Source organism: Lepisosteus platostomus, chromosome 4, assembly GCF_059453375.1.
Source record: "Lepisosteus platostomus isolate fLepPlt1 chromosome 4, fLepPlt1.hap1, whole genome shotgun sequence".
NCBI lineage: Eukaryota > Metazoa > Chordata > Actinopteri > Semionotiformes > Lepisosteidae > Lepisosteus > Lepisosteus platostomus.
Window position 1 is genome coordinate 4,820,676 of NC_142614.1, and position 19,214 is coordinate 4,839,889.

Here is a 19,214-nt window from a genome sequence, read left to right on the forward strand (position 1 = left end):
TATCTTCTATAGCACAATCATTGTCTAAGCACAACATGACATATTGCTGTAGCAAGAACCTTATTTATGATGAAATACCTAAAGCCACAGCTCATGTGTGCCCTAATGGGGCTAAAAGGAAGTGTACTGCAAATCAAATTCCATTCATGCGTCATTTCATTTTAAAAACCACACAGGATTTAGGGAATTTATAGTTCAGAAAATATCATTCTCTCGAGAGGGAAACACTTTTTAGGCAAAAGGCAAATCAACAGCTTAATGTTGGGTTAGCATATGATTTGTTTTCTGCCAAGTGTTGCACACATAATGAAAGTCATTTAGGGCTGCTCATTTTAATATGACAGGGCTAGGGATGTAGTAAGTCAGAAGCTGTAAAGGAAAATTCAGCTTGATGTCCTTCTCTAGCTACAAAAAAGAGTCAGATTACAATTTACTTAATATAATGTGCATTGCTGGTGACATTTAGAAGTTGGAAGTAAACATCATAAACTCTGGTGTTTATTCGATGACCAATAGCTTGACAAGCTGTTTAGATATTTTACTGCCATTAACATTTGGCTGTGCTTACACATTCCCTTCAGAGAACACTGGCGGTAGACTAAGTACTTGTATAATCGCAGTCATGGTCCATACCCTGTCTATATTTAAATAATCTGGGGACCTTTTTATTACCCTTTGTAAGGAGCCAGCATCTTAAAGAGCCTGTGTTTGAATTCTTATGACAGTAACTGAGGGCTCATCAGGCTAAACGAAGGAGTGATTTTAAGAACAACAATTATTTAGATTTTGCTTTAAAAAGTAAAAAGGACTTCTCTTCCACTGCATTGCTATTTTTTTTACAAGTACACAAAATGTATACAGACGTTTCCTTGACCATTCTTGTGTCTGAGAGGGGAGCGCAGACCAAATTCTCTGGGACAGTAAGCAATTGTTTATGCCAATACCCCCAAATCAAAAACTGGGTGCAGCCTGTCACTTGAAACTCTGAAAGTCCAGACACCCACATTTTTGGCACTTTGTTCAAAAAGTCTCTTATCTGCATACTAGAGGTCAAAAAGTTTTGCTACTCAACAGAGGTCCATTTTAAGCATAAAAGGACTATCTTTGTTTTTGATCATACAGATAAAGATTTTGCTTGTGGTGCGTGGATCGAGGGGAGTCTTGAAGACAACAGGAAACACAGCAGCAGGCTACAAGCTTAAAGTGCTCATCTAAAGTTATAATTTCACATGTGTGTAAAGCTGCCCCCTTCTTTTTTCAGCTGCGTCCTTCTTGACAGAGACCGGGAGGTTGGTAGCTGCTCTCTTTTTCTGAAGGGGGCCAAACGTTTACTTTCAAAGGGGCATCAGCATTTAGTACAAGAGAGCAATCCACAAATGATCTACTACAAGGCAAACATATGGTTAATGATACCAGAAAAGATGCATCATATGAGCTGTAGAGAAGGAATATGGTAGCATTTAGCCTTTGTAAGAGGAAGGGAGTAAATTTACCTGGAAAGCTGATAGTTTAATAAATATTTTACACCATCTCCTCCTCTGTAACATCTAGATACTTATTTGTTTTGCTTCTGCTGCATTCTAAAAAAAATGCATTTTAGAGATACCTTAAAATTGAATGTGTGTCAACCAGGTAGGGAAATTATTGAAAGATACAGTTTTGTAGCACAAAGTGCCCAATCAATGGGTTTATGATCACTGCGCAACCCTTAAGTGAGTCCTGGCCACCAGTGTTTTTTCCTTAACTGTAAGGAATTTTTCCTCATACACTTTTCCTCATAATTTATTTAGCAGTAACCACAATAAGAAAAAGGTGGTAATTCAATACCAAAACATGCTGATAACTAAAAATATCTCCACGAACAGTGAAGATGCTCACCACTTTGCAGCGATTGGTGGTTTTGCAGGGGGAGAGTGTACTCTGACTCAGTCAGCCTCTGCTGATTGGACGAGAGGGCAGCGGCTGGGGGCAGCTTCCCAATTTCATTGGTGGAGGAGCGAACAGGGATGTGGCAGAACTTTCCCGTGAAGGTTGGGGGACAGAGGCAGCGGTCCTTTTGTATGCACACCCCTCCGTTCTGGCACAGCAGAGGGCAGAGAACTGCAAAAGATCACAAAAAGGGGATTAAATCACCTAATGAAAAAAATCCCCCAGGGCCCCAGATTCTTCTTTTCTGAAGTCATAGTAAAACGGGGAAACCTACAGTATCAAGGAGATAAATTTGAGAAAATAAAGCTCTACATGTGCACCTTTTAAGGCCTGATGCCAAAGGTAAAACACATGGTTCTCATCTACAGTACACATTCACATTCACAATTTGGAGACGACTAAGGCGGGTATAGGCTGGGGTGGGGGGTGGGAGGGGGCGGCTGTAAAATCCATGTTGTCACTGAAGCAAAACCGAAAACACGAGGTTAAAAAGAGATCGTACTGACCTGACCTGTAAGAAAACACATGAAACAAGAAATCTGAATGAAAGAAGTGTGTCACACGGGAGGAAAGAGGTTTATTGCCAGATCTATTGCACAAGATAAGGGCTGAGCATTTTGGCATGGAGACTACCCCAGCAGTGCATCAGGGGACTTCATGGGACAGAGCGCGACAACGGAAGGAAGAAAATGGAGCATGGGACGAGACGGAATCTCAAAACGTTCGTCGCTCTCTGTTATTATGTTCTCAATGAAGAATTCACAGCTCATTTTTTTAAATATGATGTCATTCTTACTGAATGCCAGGGTTAAATACAACCTATCAGTTATCAGTGGGAAGAATAGGGTGCCTGGAAATCGGAGGTGCACACCAGCACACTAACCTCAGTTGTTAGCCTTTCGGCTGTAACAGAAGGTGTATTTCCAAGAAATTCTTTATTTCTTGGCATGATGCATTTGATCACATGCCGAGCAGAACACATCAACACAGATTACAATCCAGTTTTTCATTCCGGTTTGGTCTTAAGCAAGGCCTGAGAAATCTAACAGAACCACCAAACAGACAATTACTGTTTACTGATTCGGCTGACACATCTGTATAAAATCTGTCTACACCAGTCTTCCCAGCACCTCTCGCATCCCGACCAGTCGATCTGATCTGCGTACCCTCATCGGACAGGAAACTCAGGGAAAGTGCCTTTTGTCTGTCGAGACGTAAAAGAACAGAAACAGCCCCTACTGTCTGTTACAACTGGCACTGTGCATACAGTTACAAGTACGCACACGGTTCTGCTGTTGTAAATAGAAAGAACAACTGGCAATAAGCATACGTTAAAATGTACAGTACAACAGACCACGTGACTGTTGAGATTGATTTTTTCCATTACTGAATCGAATTTTCCAGCCTCTCAAAATCAATCCCCCACCCCTTCACCCCCTTTCTCCCCTAACACACACACACAAAATTAAAACTAATAATTGGAAAATCTGATCTCATTTACTTTCTTCAGCTCAATTTTTCAGAGTGGGCAGCCCGGGGGGGGGCTGCAATTTATCTTCCTCTGTCTCACGGCAGGGGGGTCAGTAAAGGGAACTTGCTTTGCCAATACTGGACAGCAACGCGCATACTTTTTTGTTTTCTTTCCTAAAAGAAAGCAGGCAAAAAAAAAGGCTAAATCTGTGTGTTTCTGTGTGTGGGTCACAAGCCAGTTTTCCGATGGGAATTCTGCGCAAGGGCTCTGCGGCTTCTCCGAATGCTACAACCCAGGGATTTTCCTAAGCTTTAACCCTTCAGTAAACTATACAGAGGAAATACAAAGAAAACAAGCAGTACAAAAACAAATAACCCTTACTGCTGCCTCAATAAACATCTACCTCCATGTGAGGCTTACTCTGGCTTCCCAAAAGATATCCCCTATGGTGAGAATCCTTGGATCTTGTATCTTTAATCCATACCTTGCACAGAGAATGGCAGAGGACAGGATGCAGTATACAGTAGATGGCTCACTGTGTAAATGGAGCCTTATCATGACTTAATTTCAATTTCTTCAAACTGCAGCAATGAAAGGATCCAAATTAAAGCACAGACAAGGAGGACCACAAACAAGAAGATACAGTTAAAGAAAAGGTGGACAATATTAGACAACGATGAATTTCTACTTTACATTTTATAGACCTTCATGTATATATCAACTTGTATGAATCTGTGTATCCGAATATAGTATAGAAATACACAGACAAATACGGGTTTTCATCTAGCAGTACAGTGCACTTCCCTGGAAATACTTCCATAGCATCTGAACCTTTGCACCGTCACTTGTTTGCAAACAGGATCAAAAACCAGGTCTTTACAGGACAGGAGTGCACATATACGTGCACAATGAATACAAATGTACAATTCTACAGAAATTTCATTAGAAATCCACGGAGAAAGACGAGGAACATCAGCTATGGATCATACTAGTAGTGGTTGAATCAATTTTTTTTTCTTTCATCAATTCTTCACTCGACCACAGTACCCAGGTTTTTCAAAATCCAAATATGGAAAAATGCCCATAAAAACCTCCAGGAATGGCTCTACTAGGAAAGGCGCTTGTTCAAAGTACTTGTTGACTTGGGCTCAGATGTTTGGACCTTAATCATACCAATTGGCAGCTATGAGCAGGATTTCCCACTCGTGACACACGATTGGCAGAGCTCCCCTGGTCCAGAGTGGGCTTCAGTTCAACAGTGTTGTCTTGTTTTTCAGCATATAAATGACTCCTGTGACCTGCAGAGCACCTGTGAGCTTGTACTGACCTCAGCAAGAGATGTGCTCCTCCTCCAGTTGGAAGAGTTGCGACTTTGGCACATAGGTGTGTCAGCGGTGCACACGTTTGACTACAAATCGCTCAGGATTGTAATCCTTCAGGAACCAGGACTGGGCATCACCAACATTCAATCTTCTAAACCAAAGTGAAAATGCAGAAATACTAAACCAGAGAGCCGGACAATAAGCTTAGTGCACAAAGCTGCTTTTTACCTCTTTATGGTTATTTAAGATAAGACAAAAATCCCAGTGAAAAAGCTAAACTCTCTGTAATTTAGCCTGAAGGTAGACATAACTGAATGGTTTAATCCCGGATTTGATTGACTGTCTCAGCCACGTGATTCAGTTTAGGAAATCGTTGTCCAACACTGTCAGGAACAAGCCTTATAAAATGCAGGGAATTGAAGGAAATCACAGTACAAGCACAATAAAGCACAGACTGTGAGCTGCAGGAGATTTGCAGGTTATTTTATCCTCACAAAGGAAAAGCAATTGAGAAGGCCGAGATGGCCAGGGGGCTCATTTGTCTGCCCAGAGCATAATGTGTTTGTGGAACAAATTAAGGATGCATGTCTCAAAAGTGCAACACGGGAATTATTTACAAGACCGTGGAGGTTAGGATATGACTTCCAATTCTATGAGGAGCAGCCTTTACAATTGCCCTCATTAAACATCTTAACCTTTTCTCGAGCTCATCTGTCTTTGTGGACTGGAGCTGAAAGTCGTCCAAGATCTACATGGATCAATCATTTTTAGTGGCTCTGCCCTTCCTCTGGGAGAGCTTGGATGGGTTTTCTGTTGAAGGGGCTTTTCAGGACCAATGTTTTGGCTTCCTGTCGATCCAGAAATGCCAGGGAAACTCCATTTCCAAACCTTAGCCGTGCCAGGGAAGTCTGATTATTTTTGTCTGAAGACCTTCATTGATCTATAGCAGATTAAGGTACTTAATCTACCTAGCCTCTTCGAGAAGAATTATTCCAATTTGAGGAAGGGGCAGAAAGCTGCTTTAGACCTGGACACATTTAGATCTGTCTGGTTAAGATAACAATTAAATAATTATTAGCATCAAGCAGGCATTACACTGTTAATGCAGTTGTTTCTCTTTCAAAGAAGGAAGGTCCACAGTGCATGGCAGGCTAACCCGCCAAGTAATACAGCTAAGTAATCAGGATACAGACCTGCATTAACACCTGGTAAGAGGTTCAAGCCCATAGTTACTGTTTCACACACCACCCTGCTACAGTGAACTACTAGAGCCAGGATTCAAAGTGTTAGTGCTTGAACTGAAACTTAAGATAAAGACCCCAAAGTAAAGTTTTCTGAATTGATGCATTCTTAATCCTTAAAAGTTTTAGTCCTTTTTGGGGAGGGAGGAGGCAAAAAAAGCAATGTCACATGCACCTGGGAGGCTCGAACGCTGCACGACCTCCTTCGATCCTCCACAGGTGGGCACAGCTATAGGAGCCAGGACGTCCTTTCGTGACCTTGCGTTACTTGTACTGCACAGTTACAAAGATCCCCAAACCTCCGGAATCAACCTCCGTCTCCCACTCCCATACAAACTCCTGTCTGCCATCGGAGGTTCGGTTTACAGCACTGTAAACCTCACGCTGACTGCTCTTGATAAAGGCAGGTGCCAATAAAGTGTGCACTGGGCTGATATTAACAGAGATCAAGGATTTACTAGCCTCCTAACCAAGATCTTGAATGTGCATCATGTTATAATCCTACTGGGGTCTCAAAAACAAAGCACAGCCTATAGTTGAATTTACTATGAAATACAAGGGCCTATATAAAAAAGAGATCCAAACATATGTTTTCTTTCCTTTAATCTCCTTGAAATGAACTCTGCCTATCTAGGCTTTAGGCTTCAGTTATATGCAATCCCTGGTCTTGTATGTACATTCTGCTCAGGAAAGCAGACAACCAAGCACTAAACACTGAGAAAGTAAATCATGCAAACCCATTTTCGAACCCTGAGCATCAGGAGAAGGCAAAGACAGAGAGTGGTGATTATACTTGGGGAGTGTAATTTCACACATTCTCTGGGCATGTGTCGAGAGGCTTGGCTGAAAACAGTTGTGCTTCAGAAAAAAAAATCGCTGAAAATGAAAGACACATGCACTTAGCTTCCTATCCACATGTAATCAGTCATTTTGGCAAAGGCTTGAACAGCTTGATGAAATTAAATAAAAAAGTGTGTTTTTTAACCCTTCTAAACCTGCCACACACTCAAACACAACTGCTGAAACATGGACTGTTTTACTGCGCATGTGCCCTGCGAGAGGTAGTGCAATCTCATTAAACATTCACCACCATAAATCACATTAAAACAGGCTGAAAATTACTACCGCTTATGCTAAATGACAGTGACGTGCGCTGCTAATTGAGAAGAAAACGAAGTGCAAATTGACCAATTATAAGTCATTACTGTTGCACAGTAACATTCCAACTGTATGCCTAAATGTTGCTCTGGCTCTGAGCCTCCTTTTCTGGAAACGTGACTCCCAGCTATATTTAGCAAGCGAAGATCAAGTGTTAAAGAAGGCACTTGCAGTAACAAGTGAGTGCAGACCGATGTAAAAAATGGGCAAAGAGGAGGGGAAAGAGGCTTTGAACAGAAACAGAGAAGCTACTGTTTTAGCACGAGGAATTTCACAGGCATACAGTGTGTCAAAAAGAGCACAGGAATATAGTTGCCAACGATTAAAAGCATGTTGTGCAAATTGGTGTTTGTACGGTGTGATGATCTTTAAAAATAATACAGAGAAAACAACTTCTCATTGACAGCTACTACTGTGATTCCTATCTTGCACTAAATTCAAACGCATCTTTCTTGCCCCAGCAAACTGCTGAGATGTCTCGCCAAAGTGCACAGCCGGACAATCTCAAGTTAAACCGTTCGGAACTTTGAACCCGCCAACATGACACCTTCAGAAAACGCAAATACAAACAGTACGCCAACACATTGCTCAATTGTTTCGTCTTTGTTGTTCTACCCCCAAACTTGGGTGATAAAAAAGACATTTGTTCCAAGATTAATCTCTTCTGAGTTTCTGCACTATATTTAATTCTGGCACTACAGAACTCATTTTCACATGTTCTCAAGGTCAATCTGACTACTGAGAGCCCAACAAGCAAATTTAGTCACTGGCATGTCCACAATGAAGTTGTAAGGCGATCTTTTGTGTTTCAGACCGCCAGATAAAAGCCACTAATCCATTTTTAATCCAAGCGGAGAAACGGGTATTCAGAATGGATAACCGCAAGGTCAAATTCTTTGGGTGATTTTGATTTCGCCCGCGAGTGTGTTACTAATCAAGTTACAGGCGCTGTCCATTCCTGTTGGAGCTGTGCTACCTTGATATGCCACTGGTACATCCTTTCCCAGGCACAGGAAAATAAGACAAGACATATTATGAGGCCCCTGACATCTTAACTCCTCTCTACTTTGGGTAGATGTGCCATGATTAACACTTTCAAGAAAATAACATGACAGGATTAACGACAATGGGGAAAGCTTGGCAAACGTCATTACAGTACGGCGCAGTGAAAAAGTCCAAATGAGTAAGGACAAAGCAGATGAAAAGAAGGTATTTTAAAAACATGCCACAGGCTTCTTAGAGACTGAATTCCTGAATTAACAGTTAGTTCCCTCCTTTACAGTTCAATGGTCCTCCTTTAAAGGAGCCTACTTTATCCACAACCAGCATTTGAAATCTAAACAATAATTCTAGGAATACAACCACAGGGCAGGTAGACAAATAAACTTTAGATGTTTGGGTCACACCATCCTCAAAGTAAGATGTGTGAGTTTCATGTAGGGTCTTAAACAAAACGGCGCGAGGCAGCATGTGCTTTTTAGCAAATAGTTCTCAGAAGGAGCAAAAATGTCCTGGTTTACTGTTTAACACATACTGTAGCTGGTTTGCTCATTCCTACTGTGATTCAGGATCCAGTCTCTGCCTGAAGCATCTCACAGCCCTCTTCCCTGCTGGACTGAGCAGTCTTGTGCAGAAACAGACCGATGGTTCTGAACTTACACCTTCCTGCCGGCAGCCACTTGAAAAATTCAGTCTCTGAAGCAGATAAAGGTTTGCAACGAGACGTCTATTGTTGAAACAAGCACAACTGCACATCCATCTGCTGCCTATAATTCAAAAGCCATATGCCCTGCACTCTTAAAAAAAAAAAGAGACACCCGCTACTTTGAAAAGACAGCTTCTTAATGATCTCTGGATAATGGGGAGAAACACGAAACAGGAGTTTTGAAACAAAAGTCTGCCAGCCTTGTGGTTTTCCACCTCTTGCCCATAAGCCTTTACCGAGAGCCAACATAACTTCCAGGAAAAACTAAAAGCCCAGCTGGAACGCCTTGTGCAGGACCGCGGACTACGACTCCTGGAAGAGGGCAGGGGGGGGAATTCGCTCACATCTTTTCAGATGCGATTCCCCCGTGCGGCTTAACTCGAGGCAGCTGGGAGAAAGCGCTACAGAAATCGCCCGAACACGCAGGTTTGAACTGATGCGAGACAGCGGAGATTCTGGAATTTGTGGATTTTGATGCTGCACAAAGAAAGCGAGAGAGAGAGGCGGGAAAAAAGGTGATAGAACTCACAGACTCGGAAGCCCGATCCTGGTTCTGGCCGGCCGTGGTTGGTGCTGTACAGGGTGGTGATGTTACCCCGTTCGCAGAAATTGGTGCAGTGGCCCTGGGTGCAGCGGACTTTGCAGATGGTGGGGGTGAAGAGGACCTTTATCCTCTCGCCTCCTGCGCTCTGGGCGTCCGCTGGGTGGGGAAACACAACCGAGAAGTAAAGGAGAGGCAGCAGCCCGAGCAGGACCATGTCTGTGCGTTAGAGTTTCATCCCCCGAGGAGAGAGGAGAGAGGAACGCAGGAGTGGAAGGAGGGAGGAAAAAAAAAAGGAAAAGGCAAGCCCAGAAGGCGATGCTACTCTCGGCTCCGCTCTCTTAACTCTTTTACGTTCTCACCCTGAAACACTCTGCTTGGCCAAAAAAAACCTGATGCTCCCCCCCTTTTCCCAAAGTTCATTACCCCCCCCCTTAAAAAAAAAAGGAGAGGCAAACAAAAAAAGGAAAAAGGTTCACAATCCTGCTTGGAAACGAATGGCTGTCCACTTAATTGGAAGCAGTGTAAGAAGCGTGCTCTGGGCTGGTCTCCAAACACAATGTTTATAAGGGATCCAATCCATCACACAGCGCAGTTAACTCTTGACTGCAGCCCGCCTGCAACACTACACTACGGAGTCTCTCCACGGTGCTGCAGCACAGTTTGGTTTTTCTTTTACATCAGCCAGAACTTGTAACAGTGGAGCTGTGAAATGCACGGAGGTATCAGTGAGGACCAAAGACTAGAATCAGGCTTCCAAACTCAGGGGCTTTGAGCATATAAGCAGACACCCAGGGACAAAATAGCTCCACTCTGATAAGCCACTTAAGCTTGCAGTTTCTTCCCTCCTGTACAAGAACAGACACAAAACTGAAATTCTTTTACAAATCGTCTGTTCTCAGGACCCTCCTGGCACACCTTATACAGTACCAGAAGGGTGTCATCCAAATACGAATACAAAGAAAGAACAAAGATAAATCTCACAGAAACTTTCTTGAACATAGCAAATAACTATATCATTTTTGTTTGTTTTTTTTCAATTTGTGGTTTGAATCCAGGTTTACAGAAAGGATTTTGCATTTTCCACCACGGAAGAAAAGTCCAAAACAAACAGGAAACCGCTTCATGTGAAGTTGTCGTATCTGCACAGGGGGGAAGCCTCCTGTAAGAACTGTCTGCTGAAAGCAACCATTTGTGATGTAAGAAGCACAATCCCCGTCATACGTGGCTGATCAAGCTCTCTGACCGGCTCAAACCCCAGAGCAAGGTCCCCTTGTGTGGAGGCCGGTGGGTCCAGCGCTGCAGGAGGTGTACGGAGATATTCTTCCATGCAGCCTGGGCTTAGAGAGGTTATAACACAGCTGACCTGCACCTGCAGTCCTTCAGTTATCAGAACTTCATTCTGGGCAAAGGCATTAAAGGCACGCAGAGCCGATACTGCCCTCAATGGTTTCCTGCAACCATTCAGAAACCTGTCTAAGTCTCACCTCCTGCAGGTCTTGCACTCTGATCATCTTTGCAGCTCACTGTGCCTCGCCAGCCTACTTTACCCTAGCACTGTTCTTGAGATGCAATGTTCTGCCAGCCACAGTCTGAGAGACAATGGCATCACATGGCCTCTCTCACATGCAGAACCTCATGTCCCAGTCCCCAAAGCCTGGAGCACTCCCAACCCCAAAGGGCAAGCTGACACCCAACGTTCAATCATCCCCGGCATTTTAATAACTCCTTTCATCCCAGAGGATCCTAAGGCACTTTGCATCTACTGTAGGAAGGGACCTCCTTCATCCACTGTTGAAGTGCAGCAAGCTCCTGGGAGGCTCGGAGTACTGCACCCATGGAATCAAGAGGGAACTTTAGGGAGGCCATGCTGAGAATGAAATTTAACCGGGACAGTGGAGTTAACACCCCTAATCCTTAATAACACGTCATCCAAATGACCAACACCTTACAGCATAGGGTCCACACCGTATACCATAGGTTGGGACATTATGGTCCAAAGGGAAGCAAACCATCTGTCCGTCCACCATTGCCAATCCTAGCAGAAATCCGGTTTTACAGTACTGAGCAGGACCAGCCTTGCCTGATGAGATCAGGCTACCTAATTGCCAAGCTGCTGTAAGCATGCACCTGTCAGTTTAGAGGCACAGCACACTTTACAAAAGAATGAATCACTCCTTCTGCTATTACCTTTATTTCAGTAGATGCACATCTTGTGGTTACACTGATCTGATTGATTGAACTGTACATTAAGACTTCAAGAAAGCAGACAAAAACACTTTTACAGTGATCATTAAAGGGCTCTTTAGAAAAAGGGATTTTTTTAAAAAAAAATGACGTGCCTCTCAGCATCAATATGCTTTTTCAACAGTGAGTAGGGCACACTTTGTGAGCAGTTAAGGGTAAAATGCCCATTCGGCTCAACTGTCTGCATTCTTGCATTCGAAAAAAACGCACCTCTCACCTTTTGAAGGGTGAGTCATGTGCATTTAAAATTCCATTTTTTTTCCAGGCTCTCCCTTATGGGGTTCCAGAGAAAAGAACACTGTCGCCATCTTTCCAAACCTCAGCCTGCGAGTGACGTCAGGCAGGCCCGGGGCTCTTGCACATGTCTGCCAGATATGCTTATTGTTTTAATTACCAACAGGGGGCTATGCTCCATCGATAGCCAGACACCACTCTCCTCAAACAATGGCACGATACATCTAACAAAAACACCATGAATCTCTGAGCTCTAGTAAACACAAGATACACAGGGCCACTTTTTGGCATATTTACTTGTTTGCCTTGGGAAACTGTCTGACCATAAAGCTTGTAACCCCATTAAAATTAAACCTAGGTCATTTTCTGGTGGCCCTGGCAACAGGCCTAGGAAAGAGGTCAAAAAAAGATTTTAACCCGAAAAGCCAGAGCAGAAAGTCCAATTCACGAGCTGCACCCACGCACTCAGTTGCAAACGTCTCATCTAAAGGACATTGCCTTTTTTACAGTATAGCGTCCCCATCACTATACTGGGACATCAGGACCCTACTGATCCCACTAATACCTCTTCCAGCAGCGACCTTAGCTTTCCCAGGAGGTCTACTTGCCAGCTCACAGCTTCAGTGGGTTGCCAGTTGTGACCTGCGAGGTGATTCAGCTGCTGACTACATTACACTACAAGTATCTCCACAGTTCCCACTGACTCCTACAGGGAAGCACTGTGTACTGCAACACATTCTCATTTGTACAGTGCCTATTGTCCTCTTACACCAGGATAAGTCAGCTCGCAGAGTAAATGTGAGAATTACCAGCTTAATGCACTTTGATATAAGTGTGGGGGAAACTTATTTTTTAGCCCCGAGCCTTTGAACAACCACAAACTTTTGTCTCCGTGTCTTCACCATGATAGAAAGTTGGATGGTCTCTCAGTCACTGCTCCTCGCACCTCACTGTTCCACCTCTGGAGAGCTTCGTTCATCATGGTTAAACAGATGATACTGTATAACCATACACATTCAAGTCATGTCAGGAGAGCAGTCATGAAGCGTTCATTGTGGACTATGATAGAGTAGCAAGTAGTGAGACACACTCTGCACTTCTGCACACAGAACTGGGCTGGAAATGATGGGTCACTCGCCTTCAGTGTCATTCTGCAACATCAGTTTGTGAGTCTGCCAGTTTACAGAATGGATCTCGCAACCTTTAACCATCTGTTCGGACCAAGCTAGGAGGCCTCAGCGATGATGATGAGGTCCAGGAGGTGGCACAGGTGGGGCTCTGGGTGCGGGCATTGTTTCATCGGGAGAGTTTCCATGGCAATTGAAAAGAAGTGTTTTGATGTGCCAGGGAGGAAACAAAGCTGCCTGTGGTGGAGCAGTGGCAGCCTGTGGCTGGAAGGTTGCTGGTTCAAATCCCACGGCTGGCAGAGGAATCCTACTCTGTTGGGCCCCTGAGCAAGGCCCTTAACCCCAGCTGCTCCAGAGGTGCTGTATAAATGGCTGACCCTGCGCTCTGACCCCAAGCTTCTCTCCCTGTCTGTGTGTCTCATGGAGAGCAGGCTGGGGTATGTGAAAAGACAAATTCCTAATGCAAGAAATTGTATATGGCCAATAAAGTACTCCTATCTTATGGGCCCGTTGAAGTGACCCAACTCGCAAAAACCAATTGAAACCACAAAAATCGCTGCATATTAAAGAATCAAAAACCTCAACCAGCTTCTCCTCCCCACACCCCTCCAGAAACAGCAGAAAATCTGTTCGCTTGGAGACATGGCTGGGCGCTTTCCATCTGACATTCAAACATCAATAGCAAAAGAAAAGCTTAAGAGAGAAGTTTGTAAGAAGAAAGCACCAACTCGCCATCCATAGAAAACATAAGGCAACTTCAGTGCAATTTCCCTGATGCACACTTGTAATGTTGTCTAGTGTGCAAGCGACGCAGCTGTGAGCACTAAATGCTTTATGTGACGGGTGGGAATGTTAAGATATACTCAACCGCGCGCTGTTTTCCCCGTTGACAGAAACTTGTCCACTCCCGTTAGGGAGAAACCAAACAAACTGAAATCTCAAATGAAAAGGCAGACAAGCTTGTTTTTAGAGTAAACCTTACCTTGAAAAGTTCCTTTTGTTTAGACTTGCAAGCATGAAAGAATATTTCAGCATGATGCTATGAGGTCTTGTGGGAAAATGATTTGGGGGTCTTTATTAGCAAAACAACATCCATCAAGCTGCTAATAATTAGGCCGCAGAGAGCAAGCCAAATAAAACAATGACAGGATTAGGTTACAATAGCATATCATAGCCAGGCTCCGTGGAGAAGGGACATTGTCAAAACCCCCTGACAGAACCCACACTCAGATAACCTTATCTTGAACTCCAAAGGCTTCAGGAAGAACTGAAAATGAAAATGGGCCAGGGTGCAAAAACAACATATTGCCATAAGAGCACCAGTGCCATTTTAAAAGCATGGCCTGCACTCAAGACACAAACTGAACTGCTGAGGAACAAGAAGGGACTTTGCACTGAGCCTGCACTCTTGAACAGAGCACTGTTCAAGCTGAGCTGTTTCTGGATTTCAACTGGCCAAACTATGAGGAACTCCCATCACATAACCAGCTGGGACTCAGCAAGTAGGAACAGCTTGAGCATTCTGCATGGGATGAGAGTTAAAGGTTTGTAGGAGTGAAGTGCGAGTTCCACTGTAATTGCCCATGGGAAAATGGAAGCTACTTTGAATCCCCACCGAGTCAGTAGATTGGACTGGGACTCCCTAATATTCTGGCCTAATAGAATGGGCAGCATTTTTGGATGTAATCTGTTGCCCGCCTAAGTTGTTTGCATATTCTTTTATTTTCAGAAGGAAATATAACTAAACTCCTCACACTGCAATACCTGAGTTCAGTATCTGAACTGCAAAAAAGGGGCTCTGAATGAACATCCTGAAAGATTCTATGCTGGTTTAATTGTCACATGTTTTTGAATGTCTTCCTAATCCAATCAAAAAGATTTCAGCTGGGCACCTTTTCATACTCCTCACCACTAACAGATAGAGCATTTTTAAACATCTGTGTAATTCAATCCCACGGGATCTCAAAAGAACCGAGGAAACAGAGACCTAAGGAATGAGACTTTTCCAGGGCGGTGTAAGCCATTATACGTCCGACGGAGCTGCGTAACGGATAACTTTCAGGCCCTTGGCCCCAGCTTCAAAATTTGTTCCACATTGTTTTAGCACTCCAAATAGGGTTCAAGCAGATTTTCCAAACTGGATTAAGTGGAGACAACAACAACCAGAAAGAAATGATTTGATTTCTCCTTTAATTTACGATCCACGTCAGCTCCATCTAGCTTGGCACCCTGACGTTTTTACTGGCCGGACAAGGGGCAGCAAACGTAGCACTTTTGACCAAGTGCTCTGGAGATCGGAGCCCTAGAGTGTCATGCCCTCTGCAGCCAGAGGGCGCTCCTGCTCTGTCCTGTCCCTGGTTTCCTGTGTTTTGCGGTTCTTCTGGTGTCTCTCTCTCTGGGGCTATATATTTCCGGATCACTTATTCTGCTTGGCTCAGCATTGACGTTCGGATGTCCTGAGACCAGCCTAGCACCAGGTCGCCCCACGTCTGCTGCCTGAGGGCATTGGTTTCTATTCGACTCCTGAACTGCTGAGCCCGGGCTAACCCCTGTCTCGCCGCTACGCATAGGGTCTATTTTCGCTCTCCTGGCATTCCGCAGTTCGTCCCTTTTTCAGACATCCGTGACATAGACACCTGGCTAGCCTGGCTGTTCACCTGGTACTGTGGTCCGGTAGATGGTATACTCCCCCCGCTGGGTCTGGATGGCTTTCACCCTGCCTCCCTTGTCTCCCGACAGGGTGCCGGACAGCAGCTTGCCACGCTCGGCCTCCACGTGCTTGGACAAAAGCGCAGTCATCTTGTCAGCCTGGCCGCCGGCCCCCAGAGACTTCTTCAGCAGCACCAACTCGGCCTCCTTGAGCCTGCACGGGGAAAGACAACACAAGGCTAGCTCTAACCTGGTCGTTTCTGTATTTCTGCTCAGAGCCATGTTGTGTGTGCCTGTGGAAGGGGAGGGGGTAGTTGTGGTCAAATGTTCCTTATGACGTGGATGAAAGCTCTGCCTCACAGATGTGCTTGAACTGCACTGCTCAAGTGTAGAAATTGGCGAGCTGTGTTCTGTGAAACTCACGTGGAACTTAAGCTTCAGCAGCCACCAGCTCTCAGACAGTTCAGAAAAGAACAAGAACCTTAACTGGACTAATTACATGCTTTGTTTCCAGTTTTTGCTCAACTAATTCACGCCTCCTATGTTTTCTGACTAGCTGTATTGTCCACTGTGCCAAGGCCTGCCTTACTCAAATGTTTCCTCCAAAATTGCAAAATTGTTAAAAGTGTTCGACAGTATTTCTGCACCCCTGGTATACATATGGTCTAAGTTTTAGTCTACCAGGCCCGACACAATCTATCTAGTTGTGCTTGTTATTGAGTTACAGATGCAGCATATATAGATCAGCACTGTTCAAACAAGGGATGCGATGAAGGTGACTGTCCTGGCTTCATTTTCATATCGCCAGCAGCTATATCACCCTGCAACTCACAGCTGGCAGCCTACTGGAGCTCAGCAGGTGTGAGCCTGGTCAGTACCTGGATGAGAGTCCTCCTGGGAGAGCTAAGGTTGCTGCTGGAAGAGGTGTTAGAGGGGGGCCAGTAGGGGGCGCTCACCCTGAGGTCTGTGTGGGTCCTAATACCTCAGTATGGTGAAGGGGACACTATACTGTAAAAAGGCGCCGTCCTACAGATGAGATGTAAAACCAAAGTCCTGCCTCTCTGTGCTTCGAGTGGAGTGTCCAGAAAAGCTCTATATAAGTGTAACGGATGATTATTCATTCATTTTACACTGCTACTCTAGGGCACACTTAAGCTCCAGAAACTTACCAGTGGTCACCATTCTGCTGTCTGTTACACACATGATCCGTGAATCTAACCTCCTGTAGGTGCTCCCCCAGCAATATTACCACTAAACTGTTCTGCAAACTGCAAAATTGTATTATCCCAAAGGGGTCGGCACGCTGACAAGAAAACTGGCCCAAGAATTCCTCCCTGAGTAACCGTTTCTCAAATAAAAGCTTGTTTTGTGTCTTCGCGTTTGCAAGGCAACCATGGGTCTGTTATCCGGAGAAAGGGAAGACAGGGAAGACAGCCAGCACTGCTAGCAGTCTTGGGAATACTACGCGATGCAATCTGTAAATTGTGCCTAATTAAGCCTGAGGTCGTGTATTTATATTACATTCAGAAGAAATATGCTCAAGAGCCTTTTGACTCCTAAATTATTGGCAAAGCGTCTTACAAGGAAATGACTTCAGGTCTGAATTTTTTTAAGCAGTGTTTTGTTTCGGTCTCTATTTTTTTCCAACTTTCCTCTCTTGAAATACAGCGGGATGACATTCCCCGGAGAAAGACTCTCGAAGAGCGGCAGCAGGGCCGATGCCGCAAACCTAGAGGCCGGCCGCCGAGTTGCGCAACACTGACCGCGTCCTTCCGGTGGCATTTTCATGCTCAGAGCTCCACGAAAAGGAGATCCACACAGCCGGAACAGAAACGGCAGGGATTCGCTTTGAACATTTTCCATCCTCCGATTGCAAATGCCATCAGACGGGTCTCAATTTGAATTACGGGCATGCTGTCAATCGACTACTTCTTTTAATTGTTACTGTTAATAGCCAACAAAAAGAACATAAAAAAAGAGAAAAGTCAGTTTTCATAATCATCCTTACACTTATGCAGCCCCTTTTTGGACACTCCACTCGAAGCGCTTTACAGGTAATGGGGATCCCCTCCACCCCCACCAGTGTGCAGCCCCACCTGGATGATGCGACGGCAGCCATAGTGCACCAGTCCTCTCCCCACACACCAGCTCTCAGTGGGGAGGAGAGCAGAGTGATGAAGCCAGTTCAGGGATGGGGATTATTAGGAGGCCATGATTGGTAAAGTCCAGGGGGAGATTTGGCCAGGACGCCGGGGTTACACTCCTACTCTTTTTGAGAAACGCCCTGGGGTTGTTAATGACCACGAAGGGTCAGGATTTCGCATTTACGTGTCAAAGGACTGTGCCATGTTTTACAGTATAGAGTCTCCATCACTATACTGGGGCATTAGGACCCACACAGATCACAGGATGAGCGTGCCCTACTGGTCCCACTAACACCCCTTCCAGCAGCAACCTGCCAGTTGTGAGCTGCAGGGTGATATAGTTGCAGGCACTTATGACAGGACTACAGTAAAAGCACCAAATTCAAGTATACAGAATAAACTAAAACTATTTTTTTTAAATGTTGTTTGTGTTTTGGGAGCTTCCATGTGAAAAGCTCTGTGCAAATAAAACAAAGTATTATAATTATGCTGTATATTTTTTAATTTTTCAATAGCAGGTGGGGGAGGGCAAATATTTCTTTGGATGCAAATTTATACCTTCTTGACCATCACCTTCATAATCTCCAGGTTTGTTAAAATCTGCTAAATCAGCTTAATACTCCCTAATACTGATATCCAGCAGTGAAAGGAAAATGAGGTGTGCACCTTCAGACTTTCTCATCAATAGATTTATTTACTAAGCATGCTTTTCTAACAATGTGCAATTGGATTTTACATTGTGTGCTAGAAAAGAGTCTTCTTTTCTTGAAATAATTATCGAGATTGTTCCCAGACGAGGCCGGATGGTCACTGAGGATGTGACCCAAATAGAAATGAAGCCTCCGCTATCTATTAGCATAAAGTCTGCAGCAAATTTCAATTTTACTGCAAGTACGATCATCTGCAAAGCAAAATGAGTCATGTGGCGTAGTTTATGTCAGTATTCAGAAATGTGTTCTGTAGCTAGAACTGTTGGCGGTACAATTATCAGTTTCAGTGGACATCTGTACACTGTACAGTACTGGCACACATTGGAAAAAAGAGTTATATACTGTACTATGAATTAATGCAAGCATGTTTCTTTAAGAAACTGTGTACAGTACAGTAATCATTCAGCAAGTAAGTGTTCTTTAATGATGAATGCAACTTAAACTTTGTTTTCTTTACTAGATGTGACCAAAGCAAAATGTTTTGAATAAAGAACAAAGACAGAATTCAGAATTTCTGCTGCCTGAATAAACTGTGTTAATGGCAGCACTTCCTCAATGTCACTAACAAGGGCATTATTATTGCTCCAGCGATGACAACACCGTTGCAAATAAAGAATAATTTTCTCTTTGCCAAATCTTAAAAGCCCTGCAAACAGCTTTTTTATAAATAATATAAATAAAAGTATGAAAAAGCTTTGCGATAATGTGTACAATCGAAGCTAGATAAGAGGTCAGT

General features: G+C 44.1%; 1 protein-coding gene across 5 annotated transcripts in view; it reads right to left on the reverse strand.

Moving 5' to 3' along the window:
- The window catches only part of ltbp4 (latent transforming growth factor beta binding protein 4), a 95,637-nt gene that overhangs the window by 51,545 nt on the left and 24,878 nt on the right, over positions 1-19,214 (reverse strand). For all 5 annotated transcript variants that reach the window (XM_088627673.1, XM_088627672.1, XM_088627675.1 and 2 more), the window contains exons 4-6: positions 15,633-15,838; positions 9,356-9,526; positions 1,879-2,100 (exon numbers count right to left, since the gene is read on the reverse strand). In XM_088627673.1, the coding sequence (XP_088483799.1) occupies positions 1,879-2,100; positions 9,356-9,526; positions 15,633-15,838 (599 nt within the window). The remainder of the gene's footprint in view (positions 1-1,878; positions 2,101-9,355; positions 9,527-15,632; positions 15,839-19,214) is intronic.